Consider the following 17825-nt stretch of genomic DNA (forward strand, 5'->3'; position numbering starts at 1 on the left):
AGTGGTAAGAATACTGTAATACGAAGATTTTCTTCATTTACATCAAGCCTCCTATCTCCATCTACGTCGCCAAAAAACCTTTTAAAATAAATACGACGATGAATAGTTGGTTGGATTGGTAGGTATGCGGGTAACGGGTATGCCCCATTTATTGCATTGGTCAGTTGCAGATAAAACCAATTCTTCATACTGATTTCTTAAATTTAAATACTAAAAGATAATGATAAGCAATCAAGTGAATGAAGGTATATTTACTTAATAACGAACAAAACAATATTTAATGAACAATTAACAAAACAATAAAAGAAACATAATATAACAATTGACATTTGATAAAAAAATATTAATTAAATAATAAAAATGAGACTTAATGCAAAGGAGCGGCGAGTTCAACGTTGTTCATCGTCGGCTCTGCACTAACTAACTCATAGACAAGTATATAATAGTAATAATAATGATAATGATAAGCGCACAGGATAATTACACATCAAAAGAACAACCAATATTTTTCAAAATTGAATGAATTACGTATCTGTTGAAACAAAAATACTTTTGTTTATGTTTAGATCCAACTATTCCAACTCAACAGAATATTATAATTTAAAACGTTTAGGCAGTCATGTGAGTCATGTACTCACAGAATAAAATTTTGGGGGTGAGGGGTTTACAAAATATAACAATACAAATTATACAGCAACATAATAAAACAATTTTTTCCTCCTTACTCATTATTTTGGTACTTGTTTTGTTAAATATCAAAATGTTATGTATGTAATTTGTTCAAAAGTAAGAGTATGTATATATACTATATTATTATATTAGGAAAATAATTTTGGTTGGTGGGGGGTTAGACCTCCCCCCCCCCTGTATAAGCTCCTTGCAATAGGTACCTTCCTTTTTTTTTTTTTGGGTGCTGAAATGCTGAATGATGTTCTATCATTATTGATTCAGCACTACATGGTGTAAACAAAAAAAGCATTAACAGAAGCGTCTAATGTTTGACTGCTAGTAGATTAATTTTTCTGAAGAATTTCATAAAAATACTTTTTTAATAAAATACTAATAAGTAAAAGGTAAGATAAATAAACAATATTTAAGTCAGGAATTAAATAAAATAAATTCAGTGAATTATATTATAGTATACAATTATATAATATAATAAAATGATATTATATATAATTATTATAATGGTATGATTGCACCTTTCCTTAACTGCTTCCTTTTATAAGATACTTGTAATTTGTAAACATTTTATTTTGACTAACATTCATTTGTTTTTAAGGTATAATTAAGTATATTAACAGATTTGCTTTAAAATGTTTTTAACAAATAAATAATGTATTTTTATATTAATATATTCATTGGGGTCTACCGTCATGCTATCTATGATCGCAGTCAAAGCCACAAAAGAAATTCTTGTGAATTTGTTTACCGATAGAGAGCGCTACCAGGTAGTCAAATTTACTTGCAATATAGTGGCTGCCTCTTACCTATTCAGTATACCCAATCAAACGTCGTCAGGCAACTATACTATCGTTAATCGTGGTAGGTAACGCCGTAACGGCGATCGTGTTGTTTTACACTTCAGCGCATATTCATAGACCATATCGGATTGTGATAGTTATTAGTTAGACCTGATAAAATCAAAAACAGCAGAGGTAAGTATATAATTATTGTATTATAATATTTTTCCTACAATTCTTTAAAGAATTATGAGTATTACTAGTAAATTGTCTGGTTTAATCATATAGGCGATAGGCAGATATCAGAAGGGAGACCATGCCACCCAGACTGGGGCGTATTTAAGGGAGGGGTACATGGGGCCCATATGCCTCCCCCATTCGACGTATTTTATACTTAATTTTATTATAATATGAGAAATTTTACAACTCTACGCCCCATGTACGCAAATTTGAACTTTTTGTTTGTGCCCCCCTCCCCCCCTTAAGACATTTCTAAATACGCCCCTGCACCCAGATGAAAATATAACCTTTTTGATTGTACATGTAATCGAAGCCTCTAACTCACATTGTTGATAATAATGTGAGCTCCTAAAATTTTAATGGATTCTCGCCTATGCTGGAATGATTTCAACGTTTTCATTAAATTGATTTTTTTTCCATTGTATCACTAGATGGTAGCCTAACTGTTTTCAAATGTCTTAACCCCAATTCGCATGTCATAAGAGGTGCTCCAATTAAATTTGTTGCCTCCGTTGTACAAGTGCGTATCTACCTACCTAACATACCAAATTGTACGTTCAGCAGATCACATTTAGCTTTGTTAGTTTAAAAATTCGAGTAAATTGGCTTCTTATAAAATGTAAAGTTTAGATTACTATCTCAGGCATTTTATAAAATTTTTGTTATGTTTTAATATTTCAAAACGATTTATGATTATTTTAATATGTAGGTATAAATACAATTTACAATTTTAAAATACTCAATAACTTGGCAACTTGTAGTTGGTACTTAGTAACGTGTTACTAATATTTATAGTGTTTGTCATTATGGACCACAGTTATAACAGCATTACAGATAGGTATACTATTTCTACTGACTGTCACCGCACTTTGTGAAAACTGTCTAGTTAACCTGCTATCATAATAGCAAATAGGTACATCGATCAGAGAAAATATTTCACTTCTTTGCCGTGTGGTAGGTGAATAATAATTTGTCATTTCTGAAGACGGACTACATGATAAAACGGAATACTTTATAAATTAATGGGTAATATGAGAATGAATTAAGTTTTCACTATTCAGGTGAAAGGTGAACCACCGGCTAAAGCAGGAACTGCCGTCAGTTTCTTTTATATAATATTTTAATAATTAAATTATTATATAGTTGCCCCTTATATTATTCGCAAAGGTGAAACAGTAAACGCGCATCATAAGAACCAGCTAAATCGTATTATTAATTTATAATAGTACTATAGTATATTATATTATACGAAATCAATAATTTTAATATTCATTATTCTAACGCACTAAGACTTGATGAGTAAAAACAAGTTGTTATGTTCGATTTGATTTGATTACAAACGTCAGGTGCATGCGATCCAAAATATCTGTCAATAGACGAAAACACTTTTGGGGATACATATGAAAGAAGGAATGATAAAAAGTTCCAGCAAGTTATCAGAAATCCACTGTTTTGAGGTTTTGACCGGAACAAAAATAATTATTGTCATCAATCTTAATTGTTATAGACACTAGACATATTATATTTTGCTATTAATACAATTTTGTTCTATTTAATATGTATTTTTTAATATTTAATTTGAATATATATATATATGTGTGTGTGTGTGTGTGTGTGTGTGTGTGTGTGTGTGTGTGTGTGTGTGTGTGTGTGTGTGTGTGTGTGTGTGTGTGTGTGTGTGTGTGTGTGTGTGTGTGTGTGTGTGTGTGTGTGTGTGTGTGTGTGTGTGTGTGTGTGTGTGTGTGTGTGTGTGTGTGTGTGTGTGTGTGTGTGTGTGTGTGTGTGTGTGTGTGTGTGTGTGTGTGTGTGTGTGTGTGTGTGTGTGTGTGTGTGTGTGTGTGTGTGTGTGTGTGTGTGTGTGTGTGTGTGTGTGTGTGTGTGTGTGTGTGTGTGTATTAAACTTTTTAAGTTGACAACATGTCAAATTTCAACACCAAATATTAGATAATATAGAAATTTTAGTTATTGTATTGAAATCAAAAAAAAAAAAAAACATTTATGTTTGTTGGCTTTCATTTTTTCAGACAATAGTTTTTGTGTTTAAATAGTTGATACGTTTATTGATTATGTTTAGGATCTGTTCAGTTATCATTAATGCTTTATGGTATGGTGTTTTGATAGTCCTGCATCAATCATATTATTTATTTTTATTTACATTTTGTATTTTTGTATCGTATGCTGTAGTTCATAGTTGGTACCTACTCTATTTCTAATATCGATTTAACATAGGAAAACAAACATTTTGTTGCTAATACAGAAGAAGAATACCTATATTGATATCAAACCGTTATAATAACAGATTTTTATGAACTTCATCATATGTTTTATGTATTAAGTATTATAATATGATTATTACTAATTGTCTTTTTTCTAATTTGAGACACAACAAAGTAATTTTAAATTTTAAATTTATATTAATACAAATATAATATGATATTATATGCAACATCAATTATTCAAAAACATGCGTCTTATACATTACACAAATATATAATAGGGTAGCCGACTGTGTGATCGTTACCCTTATCCTATAAATTCAATACACGAATTTACCATCATTAACCTATACCATTTTGTGCAATTAATATTAGTTTTATCATTGATTATAAATACTAATTTATAATCGATGGTTTTATTTAACAAAATACTTATATATTTTTTTGAAGTAAATACACATAATTTTAAGTATAATACGTTTATTTTTTGTATAATATATTTATTTGAACAAAACAATTATCATTAGAATGTATACTATCGTACTTAAGTACAATAGGTACATATTATAATTAATGTATCATAACTACAATAAAATCAGGTTTCAACTTAAACCAGCGTACCTATATGCCGTTTGTGAGATCAAACGATTCAAACGTAGGATGATAAAACCAGTCATTTTAAAAATATATAAGTAGGATACAGTGAGGTTTATGTATTTTTTTTGCTAAATACTAAATATTGATATAATTTATACTTGACATTTGTGTAACCACAGTGTGGGAAGTTTTAATATTTTTACAATGATTCAATCTAGGCACTTCATAGTTACTTCATGGTTAATAAAATAGAAATATGATCAGCTTGTACGTGAATTAAATAATTTTACTGTTTGTAATACGATGTTACTAATATCATGTTTTGCAAACATGCAATATCTATATATATTTAATGTTTATTTTAACACTGATAATATTTCGTAAAAAAATAAAAAAATAATAAGAAATAGTGATAAAGTTAAGAAAATTTACTTAGTAACAAATGGTTGGTATATTATTAATGTGACTTTCAGTTTGAGCCATAGACAGAACAAAAAAGTGTAACGTACCAGTCTACCAGTGTTGTAATTTACATGATAATGACTGGTTGGATTTAGCCGGATGGGAGTGTTGTTCTTTTGTGTTCTGAGAAACGTTTACACGAGTAGTTTAAACAATAATTTTAAAATATTATATCATAGTTATGACAATTCACGGGACTTCGTAATAACGTTACACGAGAATAAAATATGCTATGAAAATGTAATAATCATTTTCGTCTATTTAAATATTAACTAATAAAATATAATAATATTAATGTAAAAATTATATAATTTATGACACAGCCAAACGAAAAACGTCATATTCGTAGGTATATTATTATTCAAACGTGCAAGTACGTAAGTACGATTGGAATCAGTGCGGTGACCAAAACGGCGCAACGAACACCCGACGCTTGACTTCGGTCGTGACACACCTCGTCATTGCAGCCATTTGGTGTCAGATAGTCTTTGAATTTGTTCTCGACGAATTTCCAAGAGCATAAACCGACGTTGCAACCCGGGTAATCGTACACGCCCTCGTTCAAGTAGAACATTACTTTGTTCTCTTCGTCACCTTGATCACACCTGCAATGACACATAATAATATTAGCAGCATATAGTATACTAATTAATAATTAACGGCTTAACGGTTAAACAATACACAGTGATTACACTACATTCAAACAATATTGTGATCATAACGACGACATACAAGTATACAATATGATATCGTTATGATATATTATTGAAGGGCCTATTTTCATGGGTATACAATTTATTTTGTATAGGTTATTAATTAATTGTATAACCAATAATATGGTAGGTAGGTTAGTATACTTGCATTGTACCGGCATAAAACGTATGACGCGTACCTGCAGGCCAGAAAATTTCTACTAGTGGGGGAAAATAATTGCTGGCTTTTTTATCATTATTTTATTTTGAATTTGGGGGGGGGGTAGCCTTGGGCCAGGATAAATTTAAAGTGAACCCGGCCTACCCTGTCCCCATGATTACGTGCGTATATATTATAGATGGATATGTGTACGGTGTATTCCCAGTTCGACGACACCAAGTTTTCCTACCTACAATTTGAAGAATTATAGTTCAGTTACAAAAATATATAAATAATAAAATGTAAATTAAAAACATAAAATGGTAATATTACGTATTCACGCAGTGAAGTACAACTACAAACTAAAATCATATTATATATTATATTTATAATATATTGATTATGGATGTCAATTATCTTGTGATAGGTACCTATAATACTATCTTATATTCACCATTAAATAAGTTTACAGATATCATAACGTTGTCGATATATTATATATCATAGCCGATAGGTACCTTATACTCGCGATGAAATAAATTTACAGATTATGATAGTACCGATTATAGTTTTATTGCAATGCCAATATAATTTGTCGGTGAATTGGGCTTTTTTTTAAAAACCATTACAAACTGGTTTTTTTTATCAAAAAACCTGGTGTCGGTGAACTGGGCATAAACCATCTGTACATAGGTAAGTGATTTTCGTAGCCAATGCATTATACCAACTACCGTGAGCATTAATAATTATGTATTAGCTAAGTACTAAAACAATATATTTACCAAATCGAAGCACTTGCGCTTATTTATATGCCCAAACTATAAACATATAACGTATAATATTTAACTGAATTTATTATAGAAAGACATCTTCATATTATGGAAATATTAGATTTACAATTTACCTATTCTTTAATAACATTTAAATTAAAAATATAATAGTTGTACGCAATAAAAATAAAGCTTTTAATACTTTTATATATAATATTTATGCAATGTCTTGGCTAAACGTTCAAAATTATAATAATATGTAAATAATGACATTTTTACTTTAAAATATTTTCAAATTAGATTTAAACTCATTTCATATTTATACTTGTGAAAAGCATCTAAATAAATTTTTTCAAAACAAATTTTATATAATATTATGCTTACTTGTAAAATACAGCGGCAAAATTACTGGAAAATGGGTCTACTTGTGACATTCTCCATTGACGACGATACTGAGCATGGTAATTGGAATGGGTCAAAGGAATCGTATCTTTTGCTACGCCCAAAGCCAATAATGTAGTCAACAACCCGGCTGAAGAACCAAACCTAAATACTGCCGAAGGTCTTACGGAATCGTTTTTTGCTACAGCACTAAAAAAAAGAAATCCCAATAATATTAATTAAATTTGATACATTGGTTATATATATAGTTATTAATGACAGATTATAGATAGGTAATTTTGTGATCTTACTTCAAATATCCCATTAGCTCTCTGGCGATCGGACATCCCACCTTTGTGTTTATTTCAGAACCGTAACCGTATTTATAGTAATAGTCCAAATCTTCGTAATATTCTAAAAGCTAAGTACGAAAGTTAGACACGTTAAAAGCTATAATCGAACTCGTATCGGTTTCTTATCATCTATCGCACACACCTGTAACTCTTGTCTAGTGAACAGGCCACACCATGCTGGGTAAGATTCGATCACGAGCGCTTTATTGTATCGGCACGATTCGTACATCGCGTGAATTATACCTGAAATTATAATGTATAAAAATAAAACGTTCTGGACTTGTGAAAATAAACACTACAGTTAATATTGTATTTTTATACTTACTGTCAGTTATGTTTTCTAGAAAACCCAGTCTTTTACTCATTTGGCTCACCATTTCCAAATATTCCGGTGATTTACGAAACAGCGAAGCTTCAGAACTGTGAACTGCATCAGTCCACTTAGGACAAGACTCTGACTGGAGATTAGGAAAAAATTCATAATTAAATCACGAGTAAAACGTTATTAATATAATATAATATTAAAAATATATATATTTTTTAATACCCCGATAAAACTAGAATTTTTTTGGATTTTTTCGATAGGAACTTTAAACCTGAAATCGTCCCCAAACATAGTTTTAGAAAATTCCTCGGCACTATTCATAACTTTTCGGTCTTCATTGGCATAAATCTAACGTATAAAAACAATTGCACATTAACTAAACTATTTATTTAATGTGTTAAACACCTACAATTTTTATTACAATGATTTAAATATATGATTATTTTTATATAATAACTTAAAATATTATTCACTTTGAACGTATTTTGGTTGATCTCTTTTACTAAAACTTCACTCATTTTGTCTTTCATCCTTTTTGCGAGTAGCTGCATGTCCATCCTACCCTGGGGTGAAATATCATCTTCTGAAGTTGGATTCACTTCAAATTCCCAACGTTTTAGACTGTCTAATACGTGTTTACACAAATGTCCATCTGCGGAGTTCAAATAAAATCGTATTAATGTTATTTAACTTAGTGTTGAATACTTTGAATCGTACTTCTACGTTCTTCGTGATTTTTTATCACCCTTTCTTTGAATTGATGCAACTGACGAATTGCGATGGATTCGTTAGTATTTGGATAACTGGTACCAGGCCTGATAAACATCCATACAAATGTCGGGCGACAATCTAAATTGAAAATACAATTAACTACGGGCAGTGACGTAACTAAGGGGATATGGTTTTTAACCCCCATTTCCCATTGCATTTTTTCCTTATAAATGTATGATTATTTATTTATATATGTATACAAATTAATTTAATTCATACTACTCCTTCCCCCGCCCCATATTTCATCCTGGCTACGCCACTGACTATGTCTTTATTGGACTCATAAAATAATTATTTAATTATAATTGTAATATTATATCATATTAAATAGAGTATAGGTACATGAAATATCAAAAGTATAAGTCAAATTATATTATAATTTAATACCCATACTATAATTATGTTAACTGTATGATTATTCAATGTACAATGCAAACTTACAAGGCACCGGTTTGAATTTTGAATTAAATATCAGTTGATAGGCCGTCTTGTGCGAAAAATAAAGGTATGGATCCTGGTCGGTTGGTTCGTAGCACGATTCGCCGCCAGACAAATCAGCAAACAAGAACGCGAGCAACAGCAATACTCTTGATGATTGACCCTTCATTGTACACGGGTCGGTGAACTATATAAATTATTTTTAATTCTTTAAATTGAAATTCTAGACAAGTCATATAGTTTTATGTCTTGTAGACAATGCCATCGCAGATGATCCCGATATGTAACTTTACTCACATATATGATATAATTATATAAATATGTAATACGCATAATACATTGTGTAGAGTTGCAGACAAAGACATTGCAATTAATACACGCTCATAGAAAGTAAATACTTTGTTAAGTCAGTGATTACGATACAATCATTTTTGTATGTAGGTGTGCGGATTAGTATTTATTAATATGATATTTTATTACAAACGACAGGTATAAGACGATTTTATCGGTGTCGGAAGTCGGGACAGTATAATGAAACTGAAAAAAGAAACAATTGAACATAGTGTCGCAGGTAAAACTATGTTTATTCATTTATACCTCGAATATACTATAAAAAAAGTTATGTGGCCATGCGTGGGTAATACAAATACATGTTACAGCTGGTCACACGCGTCTAATATAATTATTGTCGTAGTGGTCGCCTTGTCACTTACACGTCAAAACTAATTGGCAAACGTACGTTTATCAATGACAATCAAATCAAAATTTAAAATTATTTTCGGTAGTTATATAATGGGTATACATAGAGAAAGGTCATAGGAAGTGTTCCGTATCTGCTGACTGTTGTTTTGTCCATCAATTTCGTATCTGACGTATTAATATGAACGATTGTTATTTCTAATACCTTATACTCAATATTTTTTTGGTCCGTTTTTCTTTAAAAACTTAAATAACTTATGATGAATTTTCATTTAAACAAATAAATATTATCAACTTTCAGATTTAACGTGTAATATTGTTAAAATATTATAATATTTATAAATTTGGTGAACGATATTTTATATAACGTTTATTATATAAATTCAAATATTACAAATTTTAAAATTATTCCAATATTCTACGTTACAAAAAAGCTAGTTATCATCGATAGATAGAAAAAAAACAAAATATTGTACTTATAAGTTATAATACCTTGAATAATATTATATTAAATAATTAATAAAGCATAAAAGTAAACATAGTAACTACTAGAGCCTGGAATACTGCAAGTTCTAATTTCTAAACTATATTTAGACACCTTCTAACTGATTGATGACATATTTATCGTTGGTATTTTTTTCAGGTGTTTATAAAATGCAATTGTTTTAAATATTTAAAATCAAAAATTAAAACTCAATTGGGGAGGCGAGTGTAATTTATTATAAAATTGTATTCACGTTATTCATTTAGTTTTACATTTATCACGTGCTTAATAATGTACCTACATACAAATATATAATAATTTATAAAACTCAGTTATCAAATTCATCTTAGGTATTTAAGCGACCGTTATGGTTAAATAAATAGTGATTCTCAAACTATATTATTTTCAATATAGGTAATATAATTTTTGGATCACCGTTTTTTTTTTAAAAAGATCTTAACGTTTGTTAAATGCCAAGACGAATTGGACGGGTTATAATGAAAAATTCCATAGTAGGTAGGAAATTATAGGAATAAATGAATGTTTTTTCTACACAAGCTTTCTTTAGTTACACACTACCGTATAATGTGTATTACTATTACACCTAAAGTAAACTAATGAAACTCTAATTTAACCTAAATGTGGATGGCAATAATAGCTGAATAAATGTTTGTGGTCATATGATGTAGTATGTACCTACTGCTTGAAATAATAACAGCACTCATAATCGTTGTTGGTAGTTACTAGTTTGATATGTTTAGTTCCCAATGAAAACTAACAATAATACATTCTCAGTGTCATTTCAACATATCTTGAGAAATATAATATTACAAAAACAATCATACCATGTAGGTAGGTAATTATATTGTATTCATATCCATTATGCATATACATGATAATATAATACATTTTAAACATCTAAGTTTCATTTTTATTTTTAGGTACAAACTTATAAACATATTTTGTGCTTTAGTGACGCATTAAAAAATTTAAATGTTTACAAAATTATGTCATTTAGTCATACCGTTTATACACGAGTAAACATCAATTTCATGGCTATTCATGCGGTAGCGGGTTAGTAATTTACCAATAACGCGTAGTATAAATAGTTATAACTTATAATAAAATATTATATTAGTAATAATTATTCATTAGGTGGTTATAATAAAGTATGCGCTTGGTGTGTAATTCGGTCACGTAAGTAGTTACATACTGCAGTGCGGAAAAATATACAACAGCCAACTCAAACAATATCTTAATACTAATTAGTAATTTTTACCTTGCAATAATGTTGATAGTTATCCTCAAAAATATAGCGTTTTATATGAATATTGTCACGATGGAATAATAATACGACACAACTTGAGCTTAGTATACATCACCGTCCATGGCGAGATGACTGATGAATGCTTTCAAAACGAGACTGGTTCTGTGCAGTGTGCAGAGGTACCGTACATCTTCGCTTGTGGTCAGAGACCCCCACCCAACGGCTAGACACGAGTTCACTGCACTATGCGCTATAGCAGCTGGTTCTGCAGTATGTGTTATTATAACGTGCGTATAGGTATCGGTATAGGTAAAGGTACAACAGGTCTACTTAGAATATTATGTTTACAAGCAATATGCATTTATTTCTATTTTGAAACGGTGAAAATTAAAAAAAACATCTAGACAAGAGCATAATAATAGTAATAATTATAATAATAACAGTATAACACAACCGAATGACGGTGAGTTGTGCTACAGTAAATGGCATCGACTACGCAGCGAAGGCATCGACTTGAATTCTTGTTTCTACGTCATATTATTATACCCATCGTAGTCTAGTAGGCTTTATAATAATTTATAGAATATTTAAATTAGTTTTCATTTGCTGTAGAAGACTAGGTATATGTTATTTAAATCAATGCAATCCAAAGCTAGTTTATCAATCTAAAAATCTCAAACAAAAAATATATGTCCTTACTTAAAATAAAACGTTAAAATGATTTAGTATTCATATACTCTTACTATAATATTCACTTTAAAAAAGAAAGAATGTTTTTTTCCGTAACACTGCATTTTCTTGTAGCTATATATAAAATGTTCATATTTTATTAAAATTTGTTTTTAAGCAAAACACATATTATTCTGATACCTACTCAAGAATATGCGAATTAGTGCTTTGGGAAATTTCAAATTGCATCGCAAAGTATTAAATAAGTATAATAATATCGATTGGTTAAAACATTAATCTGTAAATAATTTAATTTAAAAACATAAACTACCACTATTTACTTGTGTAAAAAATAATTATGTTAATGTTGAGTTGTAGTTATACACTTGTATATGTCAATAATAAACCAATGTTTATAAAATCAACTTTTAAGTAAATCAATATACTTGATGCTTCAATTTTCTTGTTTTTAGTTTCGGAAAATATATTTAACCTACCTACTTTTTGTTGTCACGTAATTGAATTAAAATAATAAATGAACCATGTTAAATAATTTAAAATGCATTAGTCGCTTTAAAAAATAAATAAAAATGTTTACGTGTATTGTAATAGTGTCCTAATGTTTATACCATATATCTTCTTTACTCAATAGCGCACATTATCAATTCTGTATTTTTATATCAATTGAACCTACTGCTGTTATATTTTTCTCATCAAAAATAATACTTAAGTAATAATACAGGGTGATTTTTTTATTGAAGAACACTCATTATTTAAAAAAGTATTGACTTTTTTCAAAATATTTTTTACATAGTTTCAAGTTGTTAAAAAACAAACTTTTAAAAAATTATATTTTTAAATATTTTTTATCCTTATCATTTTTTAAGTTTTTTACTTTTTTGAATGACAACATAGAGTTTTAATTTCATATTCCAAAGCAGAATATTTTTTCTAAATATTTTGATTCATAAAAATTGAATTTAGGACGAGTAGTTTTATGAGTTATAACTGTTATAAGTATTTAAAGTTTAGACAAGCGGAGTAGTGCACAAAGATTTTGCGGGGTGACCCTGTACCACTCCACTCTGCCAATCTAAACTTTAAATAATTATAACTCATAAACTACTCGTCCTAAATTCGATTTTTATGAATCAAAATACTTAGAAAAATATTCTGCTTTGGAATATGAAATTAAAACTCTATGTCGTTATTCAAAAAAGTAAAAAAACTCAAAAAATGATAAGGATAAAAATATTTAAAAATATAATTTTTTAATAAAAAGTTTGTTTTTTAACAACTTGAAACTATGTAAAAAATATTTTGAAAAAAGTCAATACTTTTTAAAATAATGAGTATTCTTCAATAAAAAAATCACCCTGTATATATTATTAATTAGGCTTAGGATTCATACATGATTTATTTTGTTATCATAGGTAATTAGTATTTGACATTTTTATTTCGTCCATGGTAAATGCGTTTTAAGTGATTATATTTTTATTTTAACATTAAACTTTGCATTAAAAAATAATAATAATTAGAATTAGAATTTTCTTAGTATTTCAATTTTAATAAATATTTTGACGTTCATTGATCACGGTTAACTTATTTGATTAGTTGCGCTTGAAATGTATGGTTACTAATAAAAACAATCGTTATTTTAATCTATTTCAGTCTAACTTCATAAGAAAAAAAGAAATTGGCTCCAACATTTACAAACCAAACTTTTTAAATTTAAAAAACAGCTTTCCACCACATCGCGAAATTTATGTAGATGCATCCAAAAACATGGAAGAAACTCCAATCGCATTAATTCACCCAAACTCTCAAACAGTACTTCAAATCCCAGCTTACAACTCTATTTACACAGCAGAATATCTAGCTCTTTTAAAAGCTACAGACTTAGCCGTCACCTCAGATAATCAATGTACAATCATATACACTGACTCTCTCAGTGCTCTCAAAAACTTGGTAAATCCCAAAAAATACAACCCTATTTGCACCTAATTATGAACATTCTATTCATAACCAAAAAAGACATCAGATACATAGGGTACCTGGACACAACAGTGTACCAAGTAATTAAATCGCAGACGAAATAGCCAAAATTGCAATCAAAGAACAAATCGAACTCTGTAATATTACAATGCATTTCGACACAAAACATCGAATAAACGCTAACCTCAATCAAACATGTCTTCGAGAAAGGAGATCAATACAAAATAACAAATTAAGAAAGATTAAATCTTCCACAAATTTTTGCATAGAATAAAATATTGAAAGTTTTTAAATTATCGATTGTTGGCTTGCTGTATAATTTTATTAGACTGATATTATTCTAAAAAAATATTATTTATTATGAATATTATTAATGAATAGATTCATAATGAATGATACAATTTATGTGTATCTTTTTACAGAGAAGATTGATCGCCACATTCACACAAAAAATCTTGTGCCGGATGAACTATGTACCTAATCGATGCATATAATAGTTAAAATAGATTGTGATGAGATATAAAAATTGATATTATCTGTATTAAAAACTACTATGAGAACCTATTTATCGAATTTTTCGATTATAGAAAATAAAACTACACTTCCAATTAATTATTTACATGTTCAACCTTATTTTTGCACGCGATACCTAAGAAATTTGTGTATACATATTAAAGTAGTATATTAGATGCCTATTAAATTCATTGTAATTTCGTTATTTTGTATACAGTTTAGTTGTACAATGGCTCTCAAATGGGTGTATTTGTTTATTTCATTTTCAACAGTAGTGTATACAGACGTGGCAAAACTGTCGTGTGATGACGAATCTTTGAAAAAAAAAAACCGAAAATTGTCTAAAGAAGACATTAATGATTTAATATCCATTGACAATCAGTCACAGATTAAAATGTGTTTGGTTGTACTCGGAAAAGATCCATTGGAAACGGAAATCGCTGAACTGTTGTGGAGAGATTTAGTGAAAGTGAGACAGACACATGATAATAAACCTATTTTGCGTGTTGTCATTTAAATTATCAATCGTTGAATCCAAAGCAACAATCATTATTAATATATTTTTGTTTAGGTTTATACAACAGCAGACGATATTCCTGAGGACGAGCTACGGTTGTTAGGATGGATATCGAAAGGAATACCGGCTCCAGATTTTATGAATTTGTCTTTAACGGATATCGAAACAATAGCATCATTTGGAAAATGGAGAAACTATTCTAAAGAACAGGTTTATTCCATTTTTAATTATAAATACATTTACACATTACTAAGTATTCAATAATGAAGTGGTGATTAATAACATTCGTTAAAATGAAGAAAGTCATAGATATTTAATATGTACAACTTTTATATAGGTACATTTTGTTTTCCTACATTTTTGTATTTAAATTTATGGACGAATTTTTAACTTAAACAGCACTATACTTAAAAAAAAAACCTATATCCTTGAGAATACATCTTTATTGCTTAAGTAAGTCTATTATCTACTATGATTTTAGTATGTTTTTTTCAAAGTTTTTTTTTTCAATTGATGTAATTTCGTTCAATTATGTTTAATAATAGAATTATAGAACAACAACAATAGGTAACAAGATAAAATTTACGAAATACTAATAAGTTGTTACTATAACTCACCCAAAAAGACAGAAGGTCATACTTCTAAAGAATCACTTATGTAAAATGTTAGTTATTCATATTTCTCCGGGTAATATCACAAAAATTATACATTTATCTGTTATCTTTACTTGGCAATAATATACTACTAGTATAGTATAATACTAGTAAAGTACAACATATATATATATTAGGTATATAGTAATAAATAAAAGTAATTTAGTAGAGTAAACATTTAATATTTAAATATAAATTTATAATACGTTACGATCTAATGATTCGATAAACTGTTAAAATGTCAGGATACTTCTACCAATTTGATACGACTAGATTATGAAATTTGTATTTTTTGTTAGCAACTATACCTGTACTATTTATAAACTTAAAATAATTCTACAGCTGATTTAGGTAATGTCTAGTCAGTTTTTAATCTAATATTAATTGATACGTAGCTACTCGTCAGCTAAGTGTTCCTCATCATCATATATATACGCATCATACTATAATTATTACATTATTCGTCAGGTTTTTTTAATTTGTGTGTATGGATGGGCGACCCACCAACATTTATATTTGAATTTGCCGAACTCTATATTATAACCAATACACTTTAACTAGAGTAATAGACCGACTTACGTCACGATGATTCAGCTATAAACCATAAATTATAATAAGTTATAAATTAACTATTAAAATTTATGATAGTTAATATTTTGGTAAATAAAAAATTTTAGGAAATCCTTGCATGTATTGGAAAATACTTGATTTAAAGAACAATATTAAATATTGTATTGGAAGTTTGTAGTTGAATTTAATTTAACTTAAAATACAAATATCGTTTAATTTAATGCATTTATAATATTTTAAAACAAAAATATATAAATTTATCTACATTTATAATTTTATTCTCAATTGATTTGTGTAATTTTACCAAGGTCATGTCTTTAAAACAAGCGATTGAAGACCAATGGAGTTACAAAAGCCCTTCCGATTTTAGCAGCTACGATTTGGCGGCTTTAGGTCATGTTTTGTGCGTGTTCAATAAATCACATATAGCTGCGATCAAACCGATCGCATACAAGTAATAATAATTTTTTTTTTAAATATTGATATTAAAAAAATATAATAGGTAGTAAGTAGGTTAAGGTAACCTATATTGCTGAATGGTAGTGGAATACAAAAATAATTCGTTTTATAATTATTGATATTCGACAAAAATAACACGAAGGGCAGCGGCGGCTGATTTATCAAATCTCGTTAATTGTCCGCATGAGATCATAAGAGAATTTGCCTCACTCGCTACCAGTAGAGACGCGTTCGGTGACCCTTCGGGATGGACTGCTATACAGGTAGATATGATGATGGTTATAAATAACACTTAAAAATAAAAGCATATTTCTTCGCCATGTTGTCTTTTTATTTTTTTTATTAGATAGCGTTAATCGGATGTGTAATCGCCGGTTTGGATTCTATACGCGATATTCAGCCAGACGCATTCGAAGGATTGGCCGCGTCTAGTGTGCAATGTTTACCGAATAACTTATTACAGGTAAGTATTATACTCATGAAAACTCTAAACTCAGAATAGCGTTTAATAGTGGCTTGCAATCCTATGCAGTGGCGTATTTTCTATTTTCAATAATTTCTTGGGGGGGGGGGGGGGTAAATTAAAAAAAAATCATATGATTAAGCTTATTTGTAGCATCTTACTTTGAAACGCAGCGATACTCTACAACAAAAATAACGCAACTGTCTATAGTATAGATATGTGTATAAACTCTATACACATATCGTTAATATTATCAGAACGAATAAAGTATTGATTTAACATTAAATAACTTTTTTTTTTTCTCAGAGCCCCCCCCCTCCCATAAATACGCCACTGAACCTATTTATCAAAAATATGTAAATCATTCAAACCTGTCCATCACAGGCGATGTCAATTGAACAGCTATCGCATTTATCGTTGTCTGCTGTCAATGCTCTTACGCATGCACAGCGTTCGTCATTAGATCGCGAACAGATCACAGCCATCCAAGAAACGGCCAAGACATTGGGCTCGGTACTAATAAACGACGGATGCTGTTTCGCGAGCCGTACTACTTGGTCGACAGTCACACTAATCACGTATTTGCAGTTATCGACATTAATAATGTCATCAAAATATAATATTAACAATATAATATTTTAGATTATTATAATTATATATATATATAT

The 17825-nt window shown here is 29.1% G+C and overlaps 2 protein-coding genes across 3 annotated transcripts; one reads left to right on the plus strand and one right to left on the minus strand.

Annotated features, from left to right (window-relative positions):
- The first annotated feature begins 1296 nt into the window (after positions 1 to 1296).
- Positions 1297 to 17824, plus strand: LOC107163665 (otoancorin-like). Of its 2 annotated transcripts, XM_089219501.1 has the most exons (7): positions 1297 to 1658; positions 14713 to 14964; positions 15067 to 15222; positions 16544 to 16689; positions 16837 to 16957; positions 17041 to 17157; positions 17542 to 17824. In XM_089219501.1, exons 2-7 carry the CDS (start codon positions 14725 to 14727, stop codon positions 17797 to 17799), a joined length of 1038 nt encoding a protein of 345 aa, XP_089075627.1. In that variant the 5' UTR covers positions 1297 to 1658; positions 14713 to 14724; the 3' UTR covers positions 17800 to 17824. The 2 variants fall into 2 exon arrangements, with proteins under 2 accessions (XP_089075627.1, XP_015366687.2); XM_015511201.2 differs by lacking the exon at positions 1297 to 1658 and having other exon boundaries at positions 13575 to 14964.
- On the minus strand, positions 4383 to 11490 carry LOC107164027 (multiple inositol polyphosphate phosphatase 1-like). Its single transcript, XM_015511704.2, has 10 exons — positions 11331 to 11490; positions 8872 to 9055; positions 8377 to 8508; positions 8133 to 8311; positions 7882 to 8007; positions 7660 to 7792; positions 7477 to 7577; positions 7293 to 7402; positions 6985 to 7191; positions 4383 to 5583 (listed from the first exon to the last, which is right to left on the minus strand). Exons 2-10 carry the CDS (start codon positions 9035 to 9037, stop codon positions 5340 to 5342), a joined length of 1398 nt encoding a protein of 465 aa, XP_015367190.2. The 5' UTR covers positions 9038 to 9055; positions 11331 to 11490; the 3' UTR covers positions 4383 to 5339.
- Position 17825: the final 1 nt, after the last annotated feature.

This window comes from Diuraphis noxia, unplaced genomic scaffold (assembly GCF_037042655.1).
Source record: "Diuraphis noxia isolate RWA-SAM2 unplaced genomic scaffold, SU_Dnox_SAM2 contig0002, whole genome shotgun sequence".
Classification (NCBI taxonomy): Eukaryota; Metazoa; Arthropoda; class Insecta; order Hemiptera; family Aphididae; genus Diuraphis; species Diuraphis noxia.

Excerpts from the sequence above, each read along its gene's own strand:
- LOC107164027 (XM_015511704.2), bottom strand. The coding sequence starts at position 9,037 with ATGAAGGGTCAATCATCAAGAGTATTGCTGTTGCTCGCGTTCTTGTTT. Across the intron at positions 8,509-8,871 it reads AAAATTCAAACCGGTGCCTT|ATTGTCGCCCGACATTTGTA; the intron begins GTAAGTTTGCAT and ends TTTTCAATTTAG. Across the intron at positions 7,403-7,476 it reads TCACTAGACAAGAGTTACAG|CTTTTAGAATATTACGAAGA; the intron begins GTGTGTGCGATA and ends TTTCGTACTTAG.
- LOC107163665 (XM_015511201.2), top strand. The coding sequence starts at position 14,671 with ATGCCTATTAAATTCATTGTAATTTCGTTATTTTGTATACAGTTTAGT. Across the intron at positions 15,223-16,543 it reads GAAACTATTCTAAAGAACAG|GTCATGTCTTTAAAACAAGC; the intron begins GTTTATTCCATT and ends AATTTTACCAAG. Across the intron at positions 16,690-16,836 it reads ATCAAACCGATCGCATACAA|GGCAGCGGCGGCTGATTTAT; the intron begins GTAATAATAATT and ends AATAACACGAAG.